The sequence below is a fragment of the Ambystoma mexicanum genome, chromosome 6p (assembly GCF_040938575.1).
Source record: "Ambystoma mexicanum isolate Mex_15411 chromosome 6p, UKY_AmexF1_1, whole genome shotgun sequence".
NCBI lineage: Eukaryota > Metazoa > Chordata > Amphibia > Caudata > Ambystomatidae > Ambystoma > Ambystoma mexicanum.
In genome coordinates this window covers 331,100,845-331,117,914 of record NC_090935.1, presented here as the reverse complement: position 1 = coordinate 331,117,914, position 17,070 = coordinate 331,100,845, and the positions used below count along the sequence as shown (strand labels likewise).

Below are 17,070 nucleotides of genomic sequence, written 5' to 3'. Positions count from 1 at the left end.
TTAAACAGGTACCACGCTATTGAGATTGCACAAGTACCAAACCAATAACCTGGTAGACTGGTAGAAGGGGAATAATATGGCGAGAAGATACGTTGAAACAAAGGACAAGGTCATCTTTGAGAGCCTTCGTGAAGGCCCTTAATGAGGCAGGAGCTACACCAATAGAAGTATTTATTTATTTAGTTTCATTTCTCTTAACGTGCGACTCGCCCTCGGGCCTCTGTGCGCACGTAAAACAAAATGTGACCAACAACATAAAGTAGTCCGAAACGGAAGGAAATGTCGGCTCCAGGTAGATCAAGAAAGTTACCAGCAATAAACCACTTAGTCATTCAAGTTGAAGAAATACGTTTTTAAAGTTTTCTTAAAGCGATCCAGATTCATAAAATATGTATTTTAATTACGATTTACAAGTAGTTCAAGATAGAAAATAAATACCAAGTATTCATTACTAAGGGAATAAGCTAGACATGTTTTCTTTAGAACTAGGTCTTAATATAATGGATAAGCCTTAGCGAAAAAAGTTATTTGTACCCCAATACTTGTATTGTAGTTTTTTAATTATTTTGAAGATGTGACAGCTTGTAAGCATGGAAATCTTTGGGGGTTGGTTTGTTTTAATTCTTAATGGACAGGAGGCAATTCTTGGCTGGAGAGCCGTAGGCTCAATGTGCGAGGTGTAAATAGAGTACTGTGACCGCCAATCTGTTAATGTGCATGGACCAGCCCCCTCAACTGATTGCAATCGTCTTGAGGGTCAAAAGCGTCACATTTACCTTCTCTGCTTGATTCCACACTTCAACATCCCCCAAGAACTTTTCTGGTCGAGTAGAGAGGTTCAACTTGAAGGAAAAGCCAAAAACATCATACACGGTGCGCAGAAATTGTAAACAGCTCATGATCTCCACTTCAATCTGTAGGGTTAATAAATCACAATGGCAAACTTGTCAAGCCAGCATGGAAGAAACATCAACTAGTTGACAGAACATAACTTCTGCTTCTGAATTTTAGGAGCCAAAAAAAAAAAAAAAAAGTAAATGTATTCAACAGACATCTATCGGTAAGGCAGACTTTCTACACACACAAAGCATTGATATAAAATCAGTAAAAGGTGTTACCTTTATATGTACATTTATACATTATAAATGTCTTTATTTTGTTTAAAAGAACTCGTTTTAAAGAACTGTAATATGACCCATAAGAAATGTAGAGCTTTAGAGAAATGTTCTTCTTAGAGAGAAATGTCTAATTTCTGTGGCGATAGAAAAAACAACTTAACAAGCTTTCTGAGAGTGGATTCTTGATGATCGTGATGCTATATAGAACATCAGAATTATTATCATAATCATTACTACTAGCATGATGGGAATTGAGCTTCTCTGGCCTGCTAAACTAATTTATTCTGGGGCACTGCCCAATTGTGGAGGACGACAGTGAAGGGTGGCTTTTGCTGCCATTTATGTTTTCTTGTGCATTTTGTAACCTTCTGTGGAGTGTTACAGGAACATTACGTGTCAGTTATTCTTTGTGTCTGGCAACCTTTCTTTATGCTTGTGATGTGACTAGGAAACGCTAGTGGCAGTGAACAGTGTTTTATAATGTTTTCATATACTACACGATAATGCAATTTTGGGTGAAAAATGTAATATTTAAAATGGCAGATACTCGCATTTCAAGACATGTGGGTAAATTCAATAAAATAAGGGCATACACTTTTGCAGGCTCCACCAATGTCCCCTTCTCCCAGATACCAGTGATGAGGAGGAGCAGAACGGATAAGGGTCTTGGTCCTGGAAAAGCTTCCACTCATGGGAAGAACGCTGCTGCCTGCTGAGCGAGTCTGCAATGCTGTTCTTGACGTCTGCCAGGTGAAAAGGGACGGAGGAACATGTCCTGACATACAGCCCAGCACCACAGATCGTGGGCCTCCTTGGAGAGGGACGGGGAGCGGGTCCCTCCTGGCTTCCGAATGTAGAACATGGTGGTGGTGTCTGAAGAGCCTCACCACCTTGCCACTCAAAGACGGCAGAAAAAACTTGAGGGCTCAGAATACGGACAGAGGTTCCAGGAATTTGATGTGGAGGCCCTTTTCTTCCGGTTGCCAGAAGCCTCCAATGTGCAACTGTCTGGTGTGGGCTCCCCAGCCTTCTAGAGAGGTGTCCGTGGTGACGGACTCCTGGCAAGGCAGAACCTGAAACGGAGTCCCCTGGACGAGGTGCGCCATATGACACACCACTTTATCGCCCAACAAATCTCCTAGTTGAGGAAGGATCTTGTCCGCAAATGGTCCCAGATACTTGCATCCACCTCCCATCCAGGAACTCTTGGAGGCCTTATCCGATGTCTCCAGAGGCGGATGAGGCTGATGCAGGAGGACACATATCCAGCAGCGATGTAATAGCCCCCACCGTTGCCGTCTGTGCCAATGATAAGAGTTGTACTTTCCCTTGTAGAACCACCACCCTCTTCTCCAAGGGGAACGCCAGACATGTTACTTTGTTGAGACGGGCACCCAGAAACAACGTGTTCTGAGATGGCGCCAGCAGACGTCGGTGCTTGATGTGCGTTTGCTTGCCAAAGCCTGTGAGTGGGATCACACAAGTCAATCATCCAGGCAAGGGTATACGTGGATGCCCTGCAGACGAAGATGTGCTGCTACCAGGGCCAAGCACTTTGTAAAGAACCCTCCCCGCCCCCCGAACTATTTTAGGCCGAAGGTCAGAGCCTTCAACTGGTAGTGCTTAGCCTCAACTGTGGACATTAGCAGTGTTTCTTGTGAATGGGACGCCAACAGGACCAATCACTAGGATTCTGGGGATCCTCACAAGTAGAAAGGGAGAGAAGGGAAATTACACAAAATTCCAATCCAAAAAAGGAACACAAAAGCAACACTGCAAACACCATGGAAAATTTCATAGGGCTAGTGAGACCTCTGGAGCAGTTACCAGAAACCCCCATTCCAAAACGTTTTTTGCAAATGCATAGTTTGTGGGTCTGGTGACCATGTGAAATGGGACTCCAGATGTAAAGGCAAACCATTGGGGGTCCGCATCTGTCGCATTGGCATTCTCTCAAGAACATTCCTGTAACAGGTGCAGTCTTTCACCCTCTAGCACAAGAATCCATTGGAGTACAGGCTAGAGTTACTTTAGTGTTCCTTGGGAACAGCAAAGTCATGCTATCTAAAACTCCATTCCAGATAATACCAAATGTTATTTCAAGAACAGTTTTCTTGGTAATGGCCAGGACACCCCTGCCACTGCCCCTGGGGATAGCATCTCAGTGGTTGATGAGAGTTTAATCAACTTAGAGGAAGTTGCTAAGGCTCCTCCGAGACCTACTTAGCATGCAGGAGGCCCTGTCCAAATGCTGCCCTCAGTGCCCACCGGCCCCAAATGTAATGTCATCACTGTCAGGATTCCTGTTAGTGTACAATCATAGGTACCCAGTACTGTGCTTCTGGGCAACAACCTGAAGGTCTTCAGTGTTGTCTCAGACACAGAGCCCTCAAGTCAAAAGAGAAGGGCTTAAACAAGGAAGACCTTAAAGGACCACTCTCAAGCTGCCAAGAGGAAATGTTCTATCACAGAGACCCCAAGCCCAATACTTCCATCAAGAAAAAGGCTCCTAAGCCCAGAAAGCTTAAGGTCTCTGCTGTGACTCTACCTGCAGCTAAGCCTGACGTGCAAGATCACATTGATGGCCCACCTACTGCCGACGGGGAATATTCCTGAGCATGTGAATCCATGCCAGACCCCATGCTGGAGAATACTGACATCTTGAAAAAAGTCTACAGAAGGATCAGGTAATTTTAGCCTAGGAGAAGAACATAGAGCCCATGGGCAGTGAAGCCTAGGAGACTTGGAGGGCTTAGGGCCTTGTTCAAAAGGAACAGGACCTTTTAGGAAGCTCATCAAATTTATCTGAGAAGCCAATAAATTCAGATACTTTCTCCATGCAGGTTTCAAACTTTTCTCTAGTCCATGAAGAGGATGTTGAGGTTTCTGGGAATGGAACATCTGGCTCACAATGAGCTGGGTTTTAAGGCCCTTGCAGGACTAGAACAAAGGAGAGGAGGCCTGGGTATAACCTGAGGGCAGGGAAGGGGCATTTTGGGGTACGGAGGATAGCAGAGGGGCAACACGTTGGTCTTGGAAGCAAGACCATGCAGAGCAACAGGTTTGAATCCCAGATCCGCGCTTAGAAACCGAACTCTGGTACAGTATTAGGTGCGTTATAAAAATAAAATAAATTTACAGAACCATGAGAAGGGGCTGTAGAATACTTGTCCCTCAAGTTAGGATGATTTTTGACTAAAGGAGGACATTTCAACGTGTCTTTTTGATGCATACGAAACATGCATCAATACTTTAGGGGAGGCACCCTGGGTATTGGTAGGCTTGTGACCATGCCCCAACCGCGATGGAGGCGCAGCGAACCCTGAACCTTCAGGTTCACCAGGCCCTATTGAAACTCGACAGGCCTGCAGTGGCCAGGGGCTTTTGACGGTTCCGAAGGGTTGTGTGCTTGGTCTTAGGATGGGAGTGTGTGCCCCCGTCGCCAGGGTGTGATTTCCCCACAGTGATGTGGTCGGCATGACTAGTGGGGCTGAGGACGTGTACAAGGGAGTCGGCCAACTCCACATTTATGTTGTCAGGCTCCGAAACTGAGCCATGGCTGCTAGACGAATCCTTGTCCGAGTCAATGGCGGGAATGAGACTCTCGGCCTGCATAGCTTTGTGCAAATTTCAATTAGCGTCTTGGGCTTAAAGAGTAGACAGGCACTGCAACACCGCTCGTCGTCACAAGGTAGACAATTGTTACACTCCTATGTTTGCCCTTTTACGTAAATTTCCTGTTTTGGGAAGGGCAACATTTAAATTAATTCTCTCCATCATAAAGTGGAAACGGAGCAGGCAGACAAGTAAAGGAAGAGTAGGGTAATGAAAGAAAAGGCATTCTCTAAAGAGAAGTGTCAAGAAAACGGGTCCCTACTGTAAGGCCGAAGCCTGAAGGCAAGGGCCGACAACAGCCATCGAATGAGTTTTAGCAAATATTCATAGGACAGCAAACAGGAACACTCATCGAAGAAGTTAGTCGATGGATGCATCGAAGACACGTGGAACAGCAATAAATCTTGTCAGCACGAGCTCTGCATGAAATCGACAGACCAGAATGGTGGGAAAAAACATCTGGGGGACCTCAACGCGTGAAGGGTTTTGGGTACACTACACGTCACGTTATGGATAGTGTTACAGACACACCCATGTCGGCATTCGTTTTGGAACTTCAAACTAAATATGCAATACTCTGCGGTTACCACTAGATGTCGGACTATATGCACAGCATGTGATTCCAAGCATCAGAAATATATATATATTCAACAGGATAGGACACAGAAGTAGAGTCAGACATGCTTCATAGTTTGCACATTTATTTCTAAGATATACCTGTTCCATGGTGCAGAATATATGAGCATCATCCTGCTGGAAACGTCGTACTCTGGTGAGTCCTGTAAGAGCACCGGACAACTCATTACGATGAAGTACTCCAAAATCTGCCAGACGTAAAGGCAGCTCACGCCATGATCTTGGCCGATTGTCAAACATAAGGCTGAAAAAAAGACCTCAATTGTCACAGGACACAATAGAGAGTGAATCAGAGTAAGGCTAGAAGAACAAAGTAACACAGCTGCACTGTTGGTTTCTAGAGAAGACCGAAACATTGCAAAGCCCCTTTATTCTGCAGCTGTTCCCCTTAAGGTGAACATTTTGAAAGGTGTGACAAATTAAAACTAGCAGCCTCATGAACCAGAGTAAACACAGGGCTGGGTGGGCGATAGGACAGTGTATTCGCTGGAACCACAGCAGCATGCAAAAATATTCTTGGAATTCGATGTAATAAGAATAATTTACGAGTGTATCCTTCAATACGAATTAATGACATCATATTTTTCAAAATCACAAATTATTTGGTATAGTTGATAATACACGAGTGGTGCATAATAAAGTAGATGCATTTGGTTGGACATGTAACATAGCAGTTTGGCTCCCTTCTTCCCCTTAAATGAATACCTCCTAATGGGATTTTGTAATCAACCCTTTTCAATAAGACAATGTCATCCAAGTCGTTTTCAGATTTGCAGGTCAGTACAGAGGGATGATCCTGCCGAAGAGAGAGATCTACCCCCACTCTCTAACCCTAACCCTCCCAGTCTCCATAAGTTTAAGAAACTTCAAGAACCTGCTTTTCTCTTCTTCCCTTCCCTCTCCCCCTCTACTGCTAATGTCCCCTCTACTGTACCGACTGGCTGCCTGGTCCCTTCTGAATTCTATAGGGCACCAGGCCCTCTTCACCCAGTCTACCCCAGCACCCCTGTCTCCTTGACCCCCGACCCCACCCATCCACCTCGAACCTGCACTTGCCCTCCAGAGTCCCCTTCCCCCGATTAGCCTGGAGGGGTGTGTATCCCTACCGAGCCTGGTGCACCCCCATCCTGGCATTTGGCATGTGGGCCTCACTCAGTGCACTCCTTGCACCCCCTGGCACTTGCCCTCCTGCCCCCGCCTAAACACTTGCCTAACCCCATGGGCACTCTTCCTCCCCTTCCCGCCCTGCACTGGATGCTGCCATTCTGCTCCGCACCTTCCCTCCCACCCTAGCATTATCTCTTCCGCCCCACTGCCCCCTCCCACTCCTCTCCCCCAGCACCTCTTGTTACTGCACTTGCATGATCCGAATGACAATGCCCAGTAGGACCCTTGTTATATTTCTCTCATGTGCTCCTCCCCCCCACCCCCCTTTTGTGTCTTGTGGCGCCTCGAAACATCATTTGATGTATAGGCGCTTTACAAATACCCAATAAATAAATGAAATCAATAATTGGCCTTTAGCAGCACTGAATTTATTAGATGTGTTTCAATAAATGACGTATAGCGATGTATTTCAGAATTATTTTGTTCCTCTGTAACTGTACCAGAATATATGAGCAATTCCATAAGGTATCATCTTTAATTACATTTTCAGAAAATGAGGCTTACCAGTGTCCTGGGCAGTTCATGGGTTTCAAAGCAAATATCTCTTTCTCAACCTCAAAAGAGAACATGTTCTCACTGTAGTGCTGCCAATGGCCGGAAGTCTGCCAAAGTTTGCTATTATAGATGTTTGGTGTTACAACCTCTTGAAAACCTCTTTTCCTGTATTCGCTCTGAGAGAGAAATGCAGTTTGTTTAATGATATACAGTATAAAACGGTGCATTTAGGTCATTAACACACAACTGTACGTTATGCTACAATACACTTGACATCTTATAATAAAGACATCGCATAATCAAATATAACATTTTTGAGATGCATCATAATACCCACCACCCACTGGTGACAAGACCAATATTCCAATGTTAGGGGAAGTTTTCCTAAAGTCCCACTTGGAGGTAAGACTTTAGTAAGCTATCCCAGTGGTTTGTAGATCCCCCACAACTCTTAGTATCAGTCTGTACTACTCAGAGACCTTTGTCAAGTGGCAGAGCAGTCGGGCTTATCTCAAGAGGAAGATGTAAGCTGTAGATAAGTACACTGAACCTAGTTAGTAATGCACATCAAAGAAAAGCTTGCACATAAATGTATATTAAAATATAGATTATATTTACACAAGAGTCACTGTTAGCACCATAAACCAACACACATAGGTATACTTTACAATACTTTAAAAAGGCCACTTCTAAATTGGTAGTTGCAGAACGTTACAGCGGATTGACAGGTCTACTGTACTATCAGTAATAACGAGCACCTAGAAAGTAATACAGTAATTGTATTTAGTAAGCATACAAATAAGATAGTGCTTTATGGTAAGGAAAACGGTTGGTTAGTGTTAGGCTAGCAGAGCTTCAGTTTCTAGAGGCAGTTGTGCGGCACAGCAAGTCTTTCAAAGTCAAAAAAGCAACCCTATCTAAATGTAGCTGCTTCAAGACTTGCAACGTAATAGAAACCAAATGTTCCTGTGGATATCTTTGAGTCTCTAGGAAGGAAGATACAAGAAGGCTTAACCAAAGTTGGAGAACCTGTGAAAGAACTCGTGAATGGGACACAAGCAGCAGCTTGAGTCAGAGGTAACACCTCTGCATGCACTGCAACACTAGAGAGCGACTTTCTGGAATCATGTAAGCAATACTTGATCCCCACAGTACCTTAGGTTTGAAGAAGACGTTAGTGGTGGATGCTCCATGATGTTGCAGCTCTCGACCCGACCTCCGGATTTCTTGGCCTGATGACGAAAGGCAGGACAATGGACGGAATCTCTCAGCAGCAGTCTTGAGGGAGGACCTTCTGGCACGACTTTCATCAACTTTGGTCACTCTGCGGTTTAAGAACCATTTCTGCAGCACCAACAAAGGACACAATTCGCCCGGTCAATCTTTGGTTCCTGCAGTCCCGTACTCTGGGGAGGGGGTCTGGTCAAGTTGGATTGTGTCTTTGAAGTGTCCTCGAGGGCTCAGCAAAGACTTGGACGGATTCAGCCTTTCCACAACAATGCACTCGAAATGGGCAGCAGGTTTCCTGGTATTGGGGTTTGCAGCTTTGGAAACTCTCAGGACCTCGGGAGATGGCTCAAATCAAAGTTAGTCTTGGGACTGGTTGTTCCCATCAGTCAAAGGAAAGGAGTCGCCCTTTTTGTAGTTTCTCTGTCGCATAGAAAACAGTCATGACAGCAGTGGTCGCTTCACGTTGTTGCAAAGGGTCTGCAGGCGTCTCTGGTCATCATCTTCTTCGGTTACTTCAGCTTCCAGTGGTCGACTTGCTTTTCACTCCAGGAGCCTCACCTTTTACACAGTTCCAGCACTCACTCCTCTGAAATCTTCTTCAGCAGTTTACAGAATGTGGCTTTTGCCTGTCCAATCAGGAGAGCCAGATCCCAAGTGGGAGGTGGTCCCATTAAGTAACTCTGGCAGACAAAGGACAGTGGGGTGGAAAACTCCTCCCGCCAATTCCTGCCTGCACAGACATTTTGGAGCCTAGTCAGAGACACCCAAAGAGGTGGTATCCCCGATTTCCTGGCTTTATGGGCTACTAAGGAAGCATATCTAAAAGTGAATGCAGCCTCCAATGGGTCTTTGGAAAAATTCTCACTGGAGAGAAATGATCAGGACACCAATAAATATGCAACATTTCTAGAGGGCTATCGAATTTAGTCAACAGCAGCCAACTTTCACTACTGTAGGAAAAATAGTGCTTGGGGTGAATTTGGAACTTTTTGGCTGCATTAAACACTGGCTAAGGCAGAACTTTGGTAGCAATGGGCATCTTTAACTTGTTTTGCATTAGCTCACAGGTTAAGTACGACAATTTTAAACAAGTGTGTTACAGTTTGCAAACACATACGCGTTACATCAACCCCACATTATCGTCTACATGCACGGAGAGAGATGAGAAAGGAACTAGACAAGGGTGGAAAAAAGAAAGAAGTCGAGGGGAAGATATAAAAAAGAAAGACCAAGCTTAAAAAGGTAGAATGTGACAAGATAATGAAAGGAGGGCTCAAAATGTGCACTCACAACTACCCATTGGCTCGTGATAACTGACTTTTGACAAGTAAGAAATGGTGTGCTGTGCCTATGTGTAGAATTGAGGTGGCAGTGACTTTTTAGGACTGGCAAATAGCTTTCAACTTTAATTTTGTACCTTCTACCCCTGATGAAAGCATTGTTAGGGAGTGGGGACACAATGTATTGCAATAACTTAGGGGAACATTACTTACCCGGATGAATTCAATAAGCTGGTTATATATGTAAGCACCCTTCGGCAGAAAAAAACAACTTCCTGGACTAAGTTCATGGAAAAAGAAAAGTTCTTGCTCCTGAAATAAATATACAAGTACTCAAGTAAGCTTTTGTGGAAACAAACATATGTCTGCCCTCTTAAACAGATTGACATTCAGAAACTAAATCAGTGTTAAATGAAGCGTACAGCAACAACAACAAAACAAAAAAAAGCAAATTTACTGAAAAAATGTGCACTCTCCAAATCATGATGGGATCCTAATTTTCCGTTCACATTCATGCATAAAAGCTAAATAAAAAGGGACAACCCAGGAAAGATCATATTTTCGCTTTGTTAAACAAAATAACCTCTGTACAGCATCCATATGTTTTAAATTAAAGGATTAATAATTTCAAAATATCATGCCACAGTAAACAAATATTGTGGAGGTAACCAAATAAACTATCAAATTGATAATTAAAAGTACCAACCACAGAGAGCAAAGAGAAGATGATAGAGGGGAATGGGAAACTGGGGCCATCAGACCTATTCAAAACTGCCCACTTTGGCATTAACAGCAACCTAGTGCAAGTTACCAAAGATCCATGCAGCAAGCTGAAAATCATCTTCATGAAGGAAAAAGGCACTCTTGTTTATTTCTGCTGAAAAAAGAGGCTGTACCAACTAACCAACAAGGAATATGTGTGACAGAGAAGGGGGTGGCGGGGTTGAAGTGGTAATAGTCAGGATGCATGGGAGGACCTTGTTCCACTCTATAACAATTCATTGTTAGAGGGTCCATCCAGTTATTGTGTGTGAGATTCCTACACATTGCAAACTGAAGAGGCCAAACATAAGAACATAGATTGAATGACATTTTAACTTACTCGGCCAATCTTTCTGTGATCTCGGTTTTTGGCTTCTTCCTGAAATTTTTCCCAGTCTTTAAGCATTTTTGGATCTGGGAATGAAATTCCATAAATTCGTTGCAGGGTTTCCATATCTGATTTACCTTCCCAATATGTTGAGGAATTCTAGAGTAACAAAAAAAAATACACAATGAAACACTTTACTGCAACTGATGAATCAGACTATCGGAGAGACAGCAAAACCTTTTTCTTTTTAAATTCATTGGACATGGGAGGGGTTTAATTATCTTGTCCAAGTCATGCTTAGTAAATCTACACAGTTTCTCCCTATATGGATTTAGTGGCATATTTTCTGGTGGCATTTACATTTGCTACATTCAGTGCTTCTTCAACTACATACTTAAAATATATTCATTTTGAAGTACGATTGTGGATTTGGCTTCTACTTTTCTTTTAAATTTAGGAGAGTTTGGGTGCACAGACATGTTAAAAGCAGATGTTGGCATACAGTACCTTATGAATTTTGAACGCCTTGATCTTCCCAGTATGTCGTACATGTGGACCTCGACATAGATCAATCAAAGGTCCGCATCTAAAACGCAAAGGCAAACAAGGATGTTAGGTATTTACATGTATTCCACTTCCTGATGTGCTACCAATCAAACACTGCAATTTACCTGTACACTGTCGTCGTCGGAGTATCAACCTTTTCATTTAAGATTCTGCACTTGAATTTGTTGTACTGTAAAAGAAATATTGTAGAAATGAGTTTTAAAAAAGTACTTCAATTATTGCTGTGAATCAGAAAAAAAACACGATACGTCTGGAGATATCGGGTCCAAATAGTGTTTTCAGACAAAATCCTTTGTCTATCGTCTTTGAAAGATGCAAAGTTAATGTTACAGCATGCTGTTAATTTTTACTGTGCAGCTGGTGAGCATTAGATACAGTTGTACAGCCAATGAAATAGCTCAATGAGAGGTGTGCTGCAGAGACCTACGGTCAACCTGCAGGTCACAGGTTTGAATCTAGGCAGCGATACCTCAAAACATTTCAAGGCCTGTGAACAGGGTACCATTGATTAGGCAAACGTGAAATTTAGTTATTAATGATTTGTAGCGTGCACCTTGCACAAATACACAGTCGATGGTAGATGGAGAAAGGGAGGCATGAATAGTTGGGAAACCTTGAGGGGTTATATGCAAACCAGTAGGTATCTTTTGAGGTCCCATCTGTACATTAACATACTGTTGCATTCCCTAGCTACCTGGTTGCCATCACCATTAGAAAGGAAAAGACTGCACATCAACTAATAGAACAAAATAATTCAGTGCATTGGCAAATTGGAATCGCTTTGTTCAACAAAGCTGTTAGTTTTGGAAAGCTAATGTGCAAAGTTCTGTCTTAAGGCTTGTTCTTAAATTCAGCAAATGTGTTGCAGTAGTTTTTGTACCACCCTATGTTGAGGATGCTACAATCCCTCACCCTGGGAGGAAAGCTTAAGCAACTAAGAAAGGAAAGCCAAACTTCTCTTGGGGTAGGTAACGTGGACAGAGCGACAAGGCTCAACTCTCAAGTAGGGCGACACATGTAAAATTAATCCACACCCAACTGGAGAAAAGACACAACTCTACTTTATTAACGGATACATTTGTCAGTGTAACACAAACAACTAGTCCAAATAAATGTGTTAGATATTAATGCATAGTATTAAAAAGAAACCAACATATTCTAAAAACACTATAGTCTACACAAGGCATCTCCTAACCCCATTGTCTAAATGAGAGTCCTTTACCATGGGTAAGCACACAACATAAATAACATGGGGTGGGGAGAGCCAGGGACCCATCAAACCTAACAAGCAGGTATGTTCACATAAGGGTCTGCACCACACAGTACAGAGCGTTATAGAAACATCCTAAGATCCAGATCCTAGATTTAGTGGTCAGCATCTACACATATAAGGAGGGCATGAGAAAGAAGGCAGGCACAATTTTACCAACCGGAAACAAATCCTATAAATTCATAAGGCCTGAAACAGTTCTCCATAGTAATGTGAAGTCCCTAGGGCACTATATACAAGGTATTCATGCACTGACATGTGATAATATATTATAGACAAAGAGAATGAAACCAATACTCCAGATAAGATTTTGAAGTGCCTATTTTTTTAAAGCTGGTACTAAAATGAGTTTTATTGGAGTAAATATTTAAGTTCAATTCCCATTGGCAGTATGGTATAAGCGAGCAAACATGTTTTAACTGGAAAGCAGAAAATAATAGTTATTCCTTTGCAGCTAGTTATTCATACACATTAAAAAGATACAGGTGTATTTCTTCCAATAAAGGTAGTAATAATAATAGTCGACAGACAGGGTTTGTGAAGGGTGTTGGCTGCGGACTGAACCTTCTAATATTAAATCTACTAAAGATGGATGCTCGAAGGAAAGGAATAAAAATCTATGCAGCATTTGTGGACCTAGCTCATGCTTTTGACGGAGTTGACCGTGAGCTATTATGGGAACAAATTTCAAAGATGGAGTGCCCCGCGAGTTTGCTAGAGGCTATAAAAGAACTGCACTTGGAAACAAATGTAAAATTTCGGCTTGATCAAAGTGGATCTCTGACACAACAGCTAGGCACTACGAGAGGTGTGAAACAAGGGTGCCCTCTAGGTTCCACTCTCTTCAAGCTATTAATAGCCGACGTGGGCAAAGCTTTGGAGGAAATCTTGGAATTTCCACCGAAAGTAAATGGGAACCACGTGAGCTGGCTGATATATGCGGATGACATCGCCCTATTGGACCTTACTCCAAAAGGTCTTCAGCGAAGAATGACCGTACTTGTAAATTACTTACAAAAGAACGGGCTCGAAGTAAATGCTAAAAAATCTGTGATTGTACAACTGTCAGATCTAAAGAGTCAAAAAAGACCAAAGAAACCCAAATACGAATGGAAACTCGGAAATGAGACACTTATTTGCACTCCCAACTAGGTAACCTAGTTGGGAGTGCAAATAAGTGCAAGTATATCTGATGAACAAACCAAGTGCAAAGCCACAGCAGTGCAGGGGCCTGTGCTGCATAAGAAATATGGGAAATTCTCATATAAGCCCATTGTGAATTTCTACAAAGCCAAAGTAATTCCTGCCTTAATACATGGAGTGGAGACAATGTTTGCCTGCCCGTTCTCACTTTGGGCACAATGTGAGAACATGTTTTGGAAGAGGATTCTTCAAGTACCTCAAAGCACACCGAATGTGTCCATAAAATATGAACTGGGCCTTCGGTCACTGAATGCAATGGTAACATGGAATACCCTATCGATATATAGAAAGATCATTGAAAGTGATGGTGCTCTGAAATATGAAATACTGAGAACAAGAAGCGGGAACAACCCAAAAGAATTCTGATATGTGGAAACTGAAATGCGAAAATATCGTGTTGCAACTAGCAACGACAAAAGAGACGTTGGAAAAAAATCCCAATGAAGTAAAAAAATAAAACTATGGATAATGGACTGGATGAAACTATGGAATGGATGCATGAAAGAGTACCCGCCGGAAAGCAAGGCGCTAAACGAATGACCTAAATACTTACAAACTCTTCCCTGCCTGAGGAGAAGACAAATCTTTCTAAAGTTAAGACCGAACTTATTTCATACGATGGAGGTGAAAAATATGAGAAGGCGAAAGGGTGAGAGAATGAGTGGCAATTTTCGATTCTGTAACCATGAGTCTGAGACGCTAAAACATCTTGTGATCTCATGCCAGAGTTTGAGAGATTTGAGAAGTAAATTCTTGGGAAATGAAATAAGGACATTCTTGACTTATAGCGCTGAATGGTGGAAAATAAATGCATCAAGGAGAATCCGGGAAGTTAACCTTTGTAATGACGTTTTTCTTGGAAGAATTGGACTCCCCGCTGAAAGAGTCGGAGAAGTGAAAAAATGTTTATGTAGGAAAAAGTGTGATTTTCTTTTTATAAAGTTTGTAACAAACTGATAAAATAAAAAAAATAAAATTAAAATAAATAGTAGTTTCTTCTTGTGGTACTATGGGCACTACTGGTCCAAACATATTCATGGAGCCGCGTGGGAGAAAGCAGGAGAACAAGGTCCTACGTGCGTTTCCTATTTTTTATTGGGAGTACGTTTCCTCCTTATTTTTAAAGGTGTAAAAGTGGCTGATACACCCTTTATCTGTAGGGTAGATTGAAACAATTGTAATCCATCCCTAGCCAAAGGCTTCCAAATATTAGCAAAACATTTTAGCAACAGTTGTTGGATTCATGAATTTGAAAGAGAAAAAAAATAGTCCCAGAGTTACTAAAAGTAGTCACAATGTTACACTCACAGTCCAATGAAAGAAAGATATAAAAAGACATTAAAAAATCAAAAAGATATGTACCAAAAATAGCAAGCATGCTCCAGAGCTCACTGTACCCGTAGGGAAGGGGGTCAGCAACGTTTGGCTCTCCAGAGGTTTTGGACTACAAATCCCATCAATGCTAGCCAACATAGTCGATGATGAGCGATCATGGGAGTCCTAGTCCAAAATATCTACTCTCCAAAGAAGTGTTCCAGAGGTCAGATGATTGACCCAGGATCGAGAGCACAAAGCAGTAGAATAGCAGGACCGCAAAAGAAAGTCTACAGGAATCACAATAGAAACTTGCCTGCAAGGAATCTGTACCCCGGACCACAAGGACACCAAGGGGGTAGGTATCTCGAATAATCACGGACGCCAGGACCAAAAAAGGGTTGGAACACATGCTGGTAGTTTCAGTGATAACTGCTCCAGCATTGCAAAACAACCTGATAAGTAAATGGCTCTTTCCCTGGGGTGAGATTTCCAGGATTTAGTTCCCTCCGACTTGATCCTTTGGCCAACAAATGGCCTAGCAACTCACGAAAGAAACAAAACAACTTCCCACAACATCTGCCCTCAAACCTGCATCAATGATTTTGGTCAGGGCCACCCATGAATGGCAAGGGAACCCCTAGAAACATTTGAGATCTTAATCACCTTCTGGATTTCAGCAGTGAACCACGGTCATTTGGAACAGTCTAGCGATAAACAGCAAGTGGCAGAGGATAACGGGCCAGATGTCTGTCCTGGTATTGAGGTCACGATCCAGCAGATGTGGCACAGCTACAGGAGGACTGGGGACTGGTGCTCCAGGTGCAAAAAAACAACCAGCATATGCCCAACCACTGTACGTAGCTAGTGTGTACAGGTAAGGGTCCAAATGGTGGGAATCGCGTCAGAACAGAGAACCAAGCAAGTTTTACAGGGGTTGGGAAAAGCCTAAATACCCTTGCACAAAGGAGCTGGCTCAAGGTCAGCAAGCCAATCACTAAAAGGGACTGTGTGCTGTGGGTCAAACGACCAACCATACTGGTTTGTCAGTAGGCCTGTCACTCCGATTTAACTACCATGCCAATGAGTGAGAATGTGTATCCAGGGACTTTTACCCTCCTAACCAGTTAGAACCAAAATGATGGCTGCCATGATGCCTCACAAAGAGCCTGGTCATTCGCAACAAAGAAATCCCTAAAACACAACATGGCAGAGAGCTGGATTTAAAATAAATTACCATTGTTACCCAAATAGCTACCAAAAAGGTACATTAGGCTAACTCATTAAAATGTCTTGCACTGTTGTTAAAGCCAATTCTAAAGTACAGCTGCCATCAGCATACTACCAGAAATGTGTATAGGGTGATCGAAATGCCTTAGTGTAGAAAAAGGGAAGTAAGAGGCACGTTAGGGGTGGCCCAATAGCATATACCTTATAGAAAGTAAAAAAGTACATAATGCCATTGGGACAAAGGTTGCCCTAGAATCCCCAAACTATGAATTCTGGCTTAACACCAAGGTCGAGTTGTTACAGATTAGAAAGCCTTTAGAAGAGATCTTCCTAGGCCATTAGAAGTGCCAACTCTTGATGAACCGGAACAAATAGTCGTATTTTGCTATCAGCAATTCAACCTCTAGGGATCAGGCGACCGTTTGAATTCTTGCCAAAAAGCCACGTCCTAAGCACCATCTATTTTTAATGTGTAGAAATGGGTCTTAGCGGATAAATGAAAGATTTGCACTTGCGGCAGGAGAGCTATAATGTCTTAGGTCATTTGGGTCATATTGAGACTGACATTTAGGTTCAAAGTTACGTTTTCCAGTTCAGCAGCTTTCAGAGTTTGTGAATCAAGCATTTAATGTTTCCTTGGATAAGTTAACTTTCTCAGTGCTAACAATACCATGGAGAGAATAATAATGTTTTTGTGTAGACTACGCAACAAGATTTCACAAGCCAATGATTAGATTGTTTGACTTAGTAGTCGTGAAATATTTCGAACAAGAATATAAGAATCAACAAAGAAAGGAGCCATTATTTCCCTGCCCCATTTCAAAGGTGTTGCTTCTGTGTTAGATTACAGAGTTG

The 17,070-nt window shown here is 42.6% G+C and overlaps 1 protein-coding gene across 1 annotated transcript in view; it reads right to left on the bottom strand.

Moving 5' to 3' along the window:
• Positions 1 to 17,070, bottom strand: part of TARS1 (threonyl-tRNA synthetase 1) — a 202,602-nt gene that overhangs the window by 93,676 nt on the left and 91,856 nt on the right. Inside the window, exons 7-13 of the mRNA XM_069627089.1 lie at positions 11,303 to 11,367; positions 11,139 to 11,217; positions 10,644 to 10,790; positions 9,755 to 9,853; positions 7,041 to 7,207; positions 5,451 to 5,613; positions 777 to 914 (exon numbers count right to left, since the gene is read on the bottom strand). Of these exons, the coding sequence (XP_069483190.1) occupies positions 777 to 914; positions 5,451 to 5,613; positions 7,041 to 7,207; positions 9,755 to 9,853; positions 10,644 to 10,790; positions 11,139 to 11,217; positions 11,303 to 11,367 (858 nt within the window). The remainder of the gene's footprint in view (positions 1 to 776; positions 915 to 5,450; positions 5,614 to 7,040; positions 7,208 to 9,754; positions 9,854 to 10,643; positions 10,791 to 11,138; positions 11,218 to 11,302; positions 11,368 to 17,070) is intronic.